The sequence below is a fragment of the Cajanus cajan genome, chromosome 4 (genome assembly GCF_000230855.2).
Source record: "Cajanus cajan strain Asha chromosome 4, NIPB_CcT2T_4, whole genome shotgun sequence".
In the NCBI taxonomy this organism is placed as follows: domain Eukaryota; kingdom Viridiplantae; phylum Streptophyta; class Magnoliopsida; order Fabales; family Fabaceae; genus Cajanus; species Cajanus cajan.
The window spans coordinates 198,604-210,322 of NC_138520.1; the positions used below are offsets into that span (position 1 = coordinate 198,604).

Genomic DNA, 11,719 nt, shown 5'->3' on the forward strand with positions numbered 1-11,719 from the left:
TTTTGAGGCTCACCAGTAACATGAAATGAAGCACCAGAATCAGGAATCCATGAAGAGTTAGCACCTGGTTGAGAAGTATTAGCAACCATAGCACTTGGTGTGACATTAACATGAGCCTGCTGGCTGGGCTGTTTCGGATTAGGATTCACCCAAGTGTTGGAGCCTTTAAGATTTGAAGAAGAAGTGACCTGCACAGGCTGCAGTGTGGTAGGATCATATAGAACAAGGGATTCTACAGGTTGATAATTAACATCAGCTCTATAGAAACAAACATTGGCAGTATGGCCATACTTGAAGCAAATCTGGCACTGGAAATTGGCAAATCGACCACCACGGCCTCTGCCCGAACCTCGACCACCACGACGCCCACTGTGACCACCACTAACACTGCCATGAGAATAACCCTGAGTGTAATTAATTGAAGGAGAAAAGGATTGCTTACGAAACCGATTAGCTCTGGACTCATGAGCAAGAAGAAGAGCTTCCACTTCAGCAATAGGAAGAGTGACAAACTTGCTTTCAATAACAGAGACCATAGGTGCATACTCCTGAGGCAGTCCTTCAAGAACAGCATCAACATATTCTTCAAGAGACACAGGACTCCCAACTCCAGCAAGTTCATCAGCAATAGTCTTGATTTGAGTCAGAAAATCACGCATAGACTGACCATCAAGAGTGGTGGAACGCAGGTCAGTGCGGAGCTGTCGAGCACGAGCTTTAGTTTGAGTATGAAAATACTCGTGAACCTTGTCCCACACTTGATAAGAGTGAACGGAGCCAATGACACGTGAAAGGATAGACTTCGAGAGCGTCGATTGCAGCCATGTGAGAAGCATTTGATCCTGGACCTCCTAGGTTTCATATTCTGGATTAACAATATCAGAATCACGATTAGCATCGGTTAGATACCGGGGTGGAATTTGCGGATTAACCACAAACCGTTGAAGTTTGTGGGATTTGATGACGAGTTCGATCTGCTGCCTCCAGTGAAGATAATTCGAATCAAGTTTTTCAGCTATGGAGTTGGAGAAAAATTGTGAAAAGGGGGAGGATTATTTGATGTTGCCATAGAAGAGATGAGGAAGAAAAATTAAGATCTGGGTACAGGATCAGAAGGCTCTTGATACCATGTTAGATAAAATCAAGAGAGGTAAAATGTAATAGTGAAGCTTTATTATCATTGTTTCTGTAGAAAGAATACAAGGAGTGCTGAATATATAGAGAACCGTTTCTAAATACAGCAGCTAGAGAAAAGAGAGAAAACAGTTGTAAAAGCAACCAGCGGAGAGAGAAAAACAAGAGAGGTGGCAGGACAGTTGTCCACTAAAAGATTCTGAAGATATCCTAAAGATATCACAGAATGCAAAAAGCAAAAAAGACTAACAAACAAATATTCCCTTTTTGTTGTAACCCATATACACTAACACAAGGCGCGATTCATGAGCAAGAAGAAGGGTTTCGACATCCTCTATTGACAGTTTATCAAAACGGCTGCTAATTAGAGAAACAATGGACTCATATTCCTCCGGAAGGCCTTCAAGAACAATATCAAGATGTTCTTTGGGGGAGACAGAATCACCAATAGCTGTGAGGGCATCAACCAGGGATTGGATTCGAAGAAAGTAATTGGAGACTGAACGATTGTCAATAGTTGTGCTGCGAAGATCACTTCGGAGTTGACGGGCCTTGGCGTTAGTGTGCGCATGAAAATACGCATGGATCTTGTCCCAAATTTGGAAGGAGGATTTGCATCCTATGACTCGAGTGAGCATGTCCTTGGACATTGATGATTGTAACCAGGAAAGAAGTAACTGATCTTGCTATTCCCAAGCAAGATATTCTTCAGAGATTTGGTTGGCATCTCTGTCAGAAACCGTAAGAAATTTCTAGGGAATTTGGGATTGACCAGAAAGTGATGAAGACGGTGGCCTTTGATAACTGGTTCAACTTGTTGACACCAAAGAAGATAGTTCTTGGTGTCTAGTTTCTCGGAAATAGTGTGCGAGAAGGTGAGGGAAGGGGATGAGGAGGGTTTTACCGGTGCAGCATGAAAGTGGGGTGGTGATGAGGGCAGTATTGTTGAGGAAGACGATGGTGGTTCTTTAGCCATGAGTGGAGACAGATAGTGTAGTCAGGCAGAAAGAAAAGAAAGGTGGTAAGGATCGACAACTCTATGATACCATATTAGAATTGTGAGAGTCTTAAAGATTGGAGAAGGAGAGAGTGAGAGAAAGCGAGAAGGATTAACAAAGAAAGGGAATTGTATTTTCAGTAATGAATCTGTAATACAATTGTCCTATTTATATGTTTCAATAGCTTCAAAGGAAGCTATAGAAACATTGACCTGTTGAACAGGTAATCAAGCTAAAACAAAAAATAACTAACTGAAAAATAACCCTATACATTGATAAATCTAATACAATATTAAGGAGTAAAGATATACTCCAATAGGCAACCTCATTTAAAAATAACCATGATGCCTACAAGTTTGATTCTGGGAACCTGGCTTCAGTTGCAAATTTGTAATATCACCCTAATAGTTTTGAAATGGATGCAAATTAAGTCCCTTGTTGACAAGATGGCCTAATCGTCTTGTTGATATTGCACTGCATTTGCTAACATGGAGAAGACGTGCCAGTAGCACCCATTTCCTATCAACTTGATATCTACTAGACTAGGATTGGTGCAATTGGAACTCAGGAGATCAAAACCTTTTCAAAATTAGGAGGATCTAAAAGTGCAATTCAGTCAAATAAAATTATATTATAGGAATTTAGGAAAAAGTCTCTGCTATAAGTATAATGACAACTTGTGCTAGAAGTGTTGAAAAGTCACCTTAAGTAGTTCTCATCTTAGAAGCCAATTTTGTGAGTATGAGATAGAGCCTAAGTCCAAATTCTAAGACTATCCTTGAGAAACAAAAGCCAGTACCAATAGAAAAATCTTGTTTCTAGGAGCAGAATCAAACAACAAACAGGATGGGGAGAGCCAGAGAAGCAAATAATAGTCATAAAACAAACAGCCGGACAGGCTGTTCATATGTCCTACAGATGTGAAAACCACAAGGCCCGAATTTTAAAATCTTGTTGTTTTCCTCATGGGCATTATAAATGAAACCTAAAGACAAATAAACTTACATGGATCATGTACAAACTGCTTTTGTCCATTGTCATTCCAAGAGGAAACAGCCATAATGGACCTAGAATCAAATTATGAACAGAGATCCCAAAATCTTAAAAAGAAATACTGTAGTTAATTAGCAGAAAATAAATTCAGTATTCTGCTCTTATTGAACACATACTTATCCTTGTCAAGGAGATCTGCTGCAGCTTCAAAATAATCAAAGAAATCAGGTGCTATTTCCATGTCATCTGATGGATAAAGTTATTGTATTAGCTTCAATATGTTTTTACCAATGATAAAAAGATAAAGATACATAATGCTGGAAAGATATAGCCCATTTCACCTTCAAGAATGATTACTCGGCTGAAGTTATGCTTGTAGAACAGTTGATCTAGAGCCCACTTGTAATGACCTGATAAAGGAATCAATAAAATATTCTTTTTAAATAGAGAGCATAATATAGGAAATGAGGAAAACCACGAAGAAAACTCTTACTTGCAATTTTGTAGTAAGCAATTAACTCCCCTGGCCGTTCAGTTTGAACTGGTTCAAAATCCAAGTGCTGCATCAAACTATTATCATTAGTAAAGAGAACCCGATTTTTTTGTTATCAAACTATTAGATCTCTCAATAACCACAAATCAGAAATTATTGAGACCAAATGATTTTACTGAGAGCACAATATTGGTTTTATGTCTCTAGCATATCACTATGCCAATAAATTTGAAAATGAATAAGAGGGAAGAACTCTCCAATTCAAACACATTTACATTCCTAAATACAATTTTACTCAATTTACAACAAGCTGAAATTCCTAAATACAAATTTAAATTTGTAAATAATAACTGGTGGACAACCCAATCTATCCACAACACATATTTTAGGAAATAAATTTCCATGGGGTTCAAGTAGCAATGTCATCAAGTTGGTAATGAATCCATTATGGTGGCCTAAACCATACATTCTTTAAATTATCTACCAATCAAATATCTAGGGACACTAAATAATCATGAGCCATAACAACTCCCTCTACATTTGGCTTGCAATAAACCTTTGATGTGTTGTGCTTTGCATCATATTTAGCATGTTGTAATCTTGTTTATTATTTTTCATAGATTTCATAGATTTAGGCATAATCTTGTAGTTAATTGATTGACCAATTTTAATATATTTACTATGACTTTGTACTTGACTTTATTGGATGTTTATTGTGCCTAATATTGGTGGGGTTCTAGTTTAGTTTTGTATATTTGGATTTAATTGGATTATTATGCATATCTTGGTTAATTTTCAGAATATAATGTGTTTTGACCTTTTGTCCTCGTTTAGGTCATAACTTGGGCTCTAGAGATGCGTTTGAAGTGATCTGTGTCTATGAAAAGATTAAAGAAAAACATAAATCTTATGAAGAAGTCGTGAACTAATTCGGCTTATCATGGACAAATCTGGACTTAAAATTGAAGGCATTTTTGTCCTAACAGTCTGACATAGGTACAGTATTTTGAGTGTATATTGAGTTGTAGCAGTCAAAAAGGGAAACAAAATCCACAACAAATCGAATGAAGCCTGGTGAAAAAGAAGTGAACACTTTGCTGCTGAGGAATTTATCATACTCGAAAGAGAAACGAAGCTTTGTGTTTGTTTTTCTTCAAACCCCAATCCACTATCACTTGCCTCTACTAACGGGGTCTCAATTGATTTCCCTTCCTTTAGCTACCAAGATGTTTCAGTTCGCTAAATTTTAAAAGTCCAAAGAGTGCAGACTAGCTGCAGAGCTTGGATTTGAAAGTGTCCTTCCTTCTCAATAACCGGGCATCCAACCAATGCATTATTTTCAATCTTGTACCCAGCAAGAAAACAAACGAGTGCCCAAATTTCAAGGACAGAGTTATCTACAACTTTGATTAAGATACTGAAAGCCAATTCAGCCATCTGGAGGATCAAATAAATCAAAGACAGTAGCAAACGTGATATGAACTACAACTCAGCTACCTCTTGAATTAATTTGTAGTTGGGCAAATTAACATCTAATGAGCCCAAATTTCAGTCTTGGGTCTTATCTGCAAATCAGCCTTTGATTTACAAGGCATATGTACATGAAACTTGGAAGGTTTAGTTAGTTTTTCAATAACAGAATATTTCAGAGAATACAATTCTCACATTCTCTGTCAATGTATTTTTTTCACGTTCTAGCATTTTCTCTTGTTTTCTCTGATTCTTGTTTCCTTATAAAAAAAACCATAAATTTGTGAAATGGAACCCCATCTATTTTTATATTATCCAATTCAGGCTGGAGACATAAAGTTCCTGAGAATTATATACCTTGGCTTGCACACAAATATCTTATTAGTGAGGAGGCATCCCTCACCTCATGAGTTAGCTTTTGGAGTTAAGCTAGGCTCGAACCCAAATTGTAAGATGATATCAGAGTTTATCCTATGATTCTTGTTAGACCTATCAAGCCACCTATTACCAAGTTGCTATTAGACCACCCACAATTGTTCGGGCTTAAGCTTGAGAGAGAATATTGAAGATCCCACGTGGACTATTGATATGACCAAAATAGTGTATACAAGTGACGGAGCGACTCTCATCTCACTTTTGCATTGAGTTGACCCAAATCCAAATTGTAAGAATTATAAACAATTGAGAAGCTAATAAATAACTAATTTACAGCAAACATCATAGTCATAGCTGTCTGTCAGTTTACACATGTTATTAATATGCACAACATGTAATTGACCTTTGAAAATAAGAGGATACAAATATAATGAGCTGATTTTAAGTACACCTCATTTATGTAAATGTATACCTGCATATAAGATAACTGATCATAGCTCAAAGCCTTACTTTTAACATCTGGATTTGATCCATCCTGAATAGATAAAGCAACAGAATCAGCTGTTTATGTTGTATTTGCATTTACAAAATATTTACCATGTCTCGGGGGTTTCTGGGAAACAAAACAAACTCCTTTAAAGTGCAAACCAAAAAGCTTAACATAAAATACCTGAGATACAAATAAAGGATATCTTGAAGAAATGAGCCTTTGGTATCTGTAAAAATATGTAGATCATGACTCATGAATAAATAAATAGTTGTATTATAAAGTATAAGAGATTAGTAAAAAAAAGTATGTTGTAATATGAAGCCTACTTCAATACAGAATTAATAGTCCTCTCCAGGTAATCAGCGCGATTACATGCCATGATCACAACAGCAGCCACCGGAACCTAAAACGTTCAGCACAGAGAATCACACAATAAACTCAAGAAAGAGGAATAGAAGGCTGAGCAAACTGCCAAACATTCAGCTCAACCTGCACTTTATCAATCAGCCTCTGTAGGTCTTTTCCTGAAAGGTACATTTACAGAATAAAATGATAAGTTTCTTGGATATCTAATATGCGACTATATGTATAACTCCATTAGATTGTTTGTAAAATTTCAGACATGATGGACTACTAATACGTTTGTGTGTATATGAAACTAACAATGCACAGTGCATATGATGTAAGATGCATAACTTAAAATAAAATATTTGATTGACAGTTTTATATTCATGAAGAATTTTCTGATCATAAACTGACAGAGCTTAATTATGAGAATTTACAACTGCAAATGGTCACATATATTGTATCATAATGAAGAATGATATTGTTGAACAGTTGCTTATTCTACAGTTGCAGACTAACTCACTAAGTCAACCCTACTGAATAAGTCCAAGAAAACTTATTGCAAACCTTAGGTTATCAGCCCCATCTAGGGTTCATTTTAAGCTCCAACCAGGTTTCAAGCAATAGGACCCTAGTGGAATTTTCTTAAGCCATTACAATACTTCCCGACCATTTGCCATGAGAACAAGGTGAAACACCACCTATGGTCTCATAGCTGATCCAAGCCCAAGTAAAGGAGGAAGGCAGTATTAGGCCCTCGTCAATAAACCATAAAACTTGTCAAACCCCAAATATGGATCACTCACAATGGGATTATATGTGCTAATTCTAGAATGTACCTAGAAATAACACACTATGGCTCAAGTACAATGTTAATTGAACCAGAGTCATTGCACCAGTGCCTGATTGTAGTGTTAAATAAGCAAGGGTCCTCACACTATATGGCTCAAGAACAATGTTAATTTATGCTTGACCCTATCAATTGACAAATGGTGGTCTGAGTATTATACATTGATATGCACACCTCTTGAAGTTAAACTGCCTCCAAAGTAGATATCAAACCGTTCGGAGAAGGATTCAAACCTTTGTTCTGGGCATACATTAATTGGAGACTTCTTTATGCTATTTGTAGTGTTTGAGGGTTTTTTTTTTAATAATTTCAAAAGGATTGAATAACTTTTAGTCCATATAATATAGGCTTATTTTCATTCTAGTCCTCTTAATTTTTCAAATTATTTTCATCCCTATAAAAATAATAAAATTACCCTTCTTATTTTGGTTCTTATAACTTTTTTTTTTCATTTTAGATTTTGTCCCTATTTGCTGACCTAGAAAAAAATTACACATGTCATTAAACATGGCAATGCTGAGTTGGAACTTTGTTAGCCGCATTAGCATTTAACTCTTACAACCAAACAACGAGGACCAAATGCAATATATATATTAATATATTAATATTAATATATTAATATATTATAGGGGCGAGAATCAACAAAAGAATTTAATAAAAAACCAAAAGCAAAAGACCTTTAAATTATAGGAACTAAAAAGTTAATTAAACAAGGGCTTACTCATAAGCTTGAATCTATTATTGAATAAGCTAAAAAGAGTTAATAGGAAGATAATGGGTCTGTTTGTTTAAACTTAAAAACAAATGTTTCTAAACAAATATCTTTTGAAAAACAAACAATTCTTTGAGAAGTAGATAGAAGTTGTTTCTTAAAAAAATCAGAAAACTGCTTATTTTAAAAAAAGAAATTTAGACAAACACATCAAAAAATAACAAAGTGCTTATTTTACAAAAAAAGAAGCACTTTTAGTGCAAAAAAAAGTTTAAACAAAGTAACAAACAAACCCAATAAGTCATTTTCATGATCTTAGAATGTGGGTTATGGGCCTAACTTAACCTTACAAAACCAACTTGTAAGGTGAGGGTTGCTCTCTACTTATATATTTTTTTATTGTCTATCTCTACTCGATGTGAGATTTAGGTTTTTCTTAATACACTCCTTCACGTCCAAAACTATTGGGTTTGATACGTGAATAAATGGTGAGTGACCATTTTAATGATCTAGGATAGGTGAGACTTGAGTTTTTCCCAATACAACCCTTCATATCTAGTACTATTGGATTTGGTGTGTGTATCAAATGGTGGGTGACCCTTTTAAAGTAGATTTAGATAGTTATGATACCATCTTAGAATGTGGGTTATAGGCCTAACTCAATCTTACAAAACCAGCTTGAAAGATGAGAGTTGTCCTCCACTTACATTATTTTTAATTGCTTTATCTGTAGTCGACGTGAGACTTGAATTTTTTCCAATACATAAGAACAACCATAAAAATTCTTCCAAATGCCCCCATAATCACATGCTAAATAGAAAAGAGAGAGAGAGAGAGAGAGAGAGAGATGCACCACCACTATCCAAGAAAAGAGAGACCTTATTACAAATCATAACATACTTTCAAGATCTTGTAAAAGAGACTTCATTTGTCCACATTGTTGGTCTTGGCGTTTCCTCTCTTCTGAAAGAATCCAAGACAACAACCAATTTAATTTGGCAAAAATATTATATGCAAAGGAGGAAAAAAATTAATTAAACAAATAAAACAAAATAACAATTGCTAATGACCATAGGCTCATCTATCCAACTATTAAACATTATTAATGAAGGAGAACCATCTTTTTTACGAAAAGGGGCTTGGGACCCAAAACAAGAAACAAAAATAACAACGAACAAACCCCAAGAGTAGTAACTCCCATAACATCCCTCAAAAGCATCCCCTAAAAGTCTCAAGGGGTTGACTCCTAAATTTTAAGACCAGGCAGCTGAATTCACACAATGATTACCTTCTGTGAAGGTATGTATGATCTACATTGTCCATTTCCAACAATCATGCTCTTTATGCCCCTCACTATCTGCCTATAATGCCCATCCCTGTGACTTTTCTGCTGCAAATTTAACTCCAAATTGATCTGCTGAAACCTCTTTTAAGGTTTTCAGTAAAATCATTGATCCAATAGCCCAAAGGTATGTATGATCTACATTGTTCATTTCCAACAATCATGCTCTTTATGCCCCTCAATATCTGCCTATAATGCCCATCCCTGTACTTTTCTGCTGCAAATTTAACTCCAAAGCGACCTGCTGAAACCCCTTTTAAGGTTTTCAGTATAACCATTGATCCAATAGCCCAAATTATCCCTTATTACCCTACCATAACCAACTACCCTACTGGAATTTTTAGATGCTCCATACATATTGACCTTGACTCAATTCAGCATTGTCCAGAACCATCTAATGAGTTTCATGACGCCTCCTCCCAGATGATACATAAGGCTGGTAGCCTTCCCACAAAATAAGTCCACCCATTCTAACTAGAGCAGTAGGGACCACAAGCCTGACAAAACGACCATAAAAAATTCTCTGTTCATCCCACTCCACATTGCATGTTGTTGCCTATGTAAAAGGCCATACTGTATCTTTTATTTTCTTGTTTCTACTGTTATGCTGAATCTATTCTCTCAACCCTCCTTGATAAAAACTAACATCTTTCATGGGGCTCAACCAACCTATTCCAAACATCAATAACCATAGGGCAGTTCCTTAAAACATGCGAAAATAGCCTCAGCTTTACAGGAATACATGAGACAGTTTGGGTCCACTATTGCCCACCTTCTCCTTCTCTCATTAGTATTCAAGCCATTATGTGGCACCAAAAACATGATGTCTAAGTTCATGATTAATCTACTCATCTGGTCAACCCCCCACATCCTTGCTCTACTTCTGTTCCCCGTATCACATCATATTCTATTTGACATTTTACTCCACACAAGGGTCATACCTTTACAATTTCCAAGTCATGGAATATGTTTGTTTGACTGTAAAAGAAGTTAGGAGATCTAAGGCCCTTCCACAGTTCCCTTTCATAACTTCCACCAGTCAATCATTGCACACCAAGAGTCCGAGCCATAACACTTTGTCAAATCTTCACTAGAAAAAACTGGTTAATGAGGGACAGACTTTTAATCCTAAGTTGATATGAATCTATCAAGGTCCAATAATATCAATCCTTTGCAATGGATTGATGGCCATTGATTACAACAAGAGCTAAAAGAATTAAAGAGGTTTTTTAAAGCATGGTCATGGAGGTGCAAGTTAAAGAAGATTCATGTATCATAAAGTCCAATCCAAGAAATGTCACGTTTGTACGCCTTGAAGATAATCTCAACCAACTTAAAGACAATAATTTGGAAAGGTCAACACCCAATATTAAAGATGCATCTGTGGGCTAGACTTTATTTACGTGGATTACTTAGTTTTTGGGCTGAACAATTAATTATGCTCATTTTCTTAATTTAGATGTAATTCTTGTATTTAATTTAATTGAATAAGTCCATCCCGAACCTCCTCCCTCTGACTATGAACAAGACTAGCAAAGGTTTAATTTGATTAACATCAACGCAGAGCCTAGCAAATTGACATATGGTTTGCTCCACTGATCGTCCTCCCCACCCTATTCTCAATACCAGAGTAATTTTGGGTAATACTACTAGACCAGCAGGTCCAGGAATCGCAACCAAGCAACTACACAGTAAATGTCACCACAGGCCACCCATCAGTTCATGAGCTTGAATATTCAGGATTGTTAACGTACCAGAGATAATTAATGCCCCAGATAACAGAGTTTCTATAGCCTAAGCAGAGAGATACATCATACATCCATTAGTCATTTTTTCTTTTGTTGAATACTTGAATCATTATTAGGTATTAGAAAACTTTCATCCAGCATTATAGAGTAGACTAAAGGAGAACATTTCAGTGCGGTCAAGCTAGTCATGCAATCAGATATAAATGTAAGACGAATATTCCACAATTAATTAATAAAAAGCAAACCTTCTAGGGCAACAATTCGTCCTTGTTGCAAGCTAATCTGATCAATCAGTGATCGCATTTGACTGGTACAATGGTTTTCAGCTTCAATCTGTGAAACAATTATTAGCAACGATATAGATGACCTACGAAATAGTAGCTACGGAAATACAGAATATATAGATTAATATGAGAAGCGGAGTTGAGTTACGGCTGCAGCCAGGCGATCAGCATATTCAGATTGTGTTGCGAAAAGCCTCATCTGAACATGTATAAACGACATGTTAAAATAAGAGTACCGTGGGAAAGACATAGTTAGGGTTAGAGAGACAGACAACACCTGGATATAGATGAAGACGCCAGCTGCAACCAAGAGAAGAAACCGAAAATCACAGAAAACTTTCGCCATTTGCTTTTGCACAAATTATGAATTGCTACGCTACTCTACAGCAGGTTGCTGAGATTCATTATGTAAGAACAATTTTTGTGTTCAGCTACCTGTAATGTAATGCAACTCCGGTCAACTTAATTGTCAAACCAGAAAGGAC

The 11,719-nt window shown here is 36.2% G+C and overlaps 1 protein-coding gene across 4 annotated transcripts in view; it reads right to left on the bottom strand.

The window, feature by feature from the left end:
• The window catches only part of CGL1 (alpha-1,3-mannosyl-glycoprotein beta-1,2-N-acetylglucosaminyltransferase), a 30,165-nt gene extending 18,446 nt beyond the window's left edge, over positions 1–11,719 (bottom strand). The window contains exons 1-12 of one of the 4 annotated variants that reach the window (XM_083073835.1): positions 11,512–11,718; positions 11,383–11,433; positions 11,196–11,283; positions 8,761–8,823; positions 6,443–6,477; positions 6,280–6,356; positions 6,134–6,179; positions 5,936–5,998; positions 3,619–3,685; positions 3,467–3,535; positions 3,302–3,371; positions 3,138–3,199 (exon numbers count right to left, since the gene is read on the bottom strand). In XM_083073835.1, coding sequence (XP_082929961.1) covers positions 3,138–3,199; positions 3,302–3,371; positions 3,467–3,535; positions 3,619–3,685; positions 5,936–5,998; positions 6,134–6,179; positions 6,280–6,356; positions 6,443–6,477; positions 8,761–8,823; positions 11,196–11,283; positions 11,383–11,433; positions 11,512–11,580 — 760 coding nt within the window. In that variant the 5' untranslated portion in view covers positions 11,581–11,718. Of the gene's footprint in view, positions 1–3,137; positions 3,200–3,301; positions 3,372–3,466; positions 3,536–3,618; positions 3,686–5,935; positions 5,999–6,133; positions 6,180–6,279; positions 6,357–6,442; positions 6,478–8,760; positions 8,824–11,195; positions 11,284–11,382; positions 11,434–11,511 lie in introns of all 4 variants that reach the window. The other 3 variants (XM_083073836.1, XM_083073837.1, XM_083073838.1) reach the window with 3 other exon arrangements.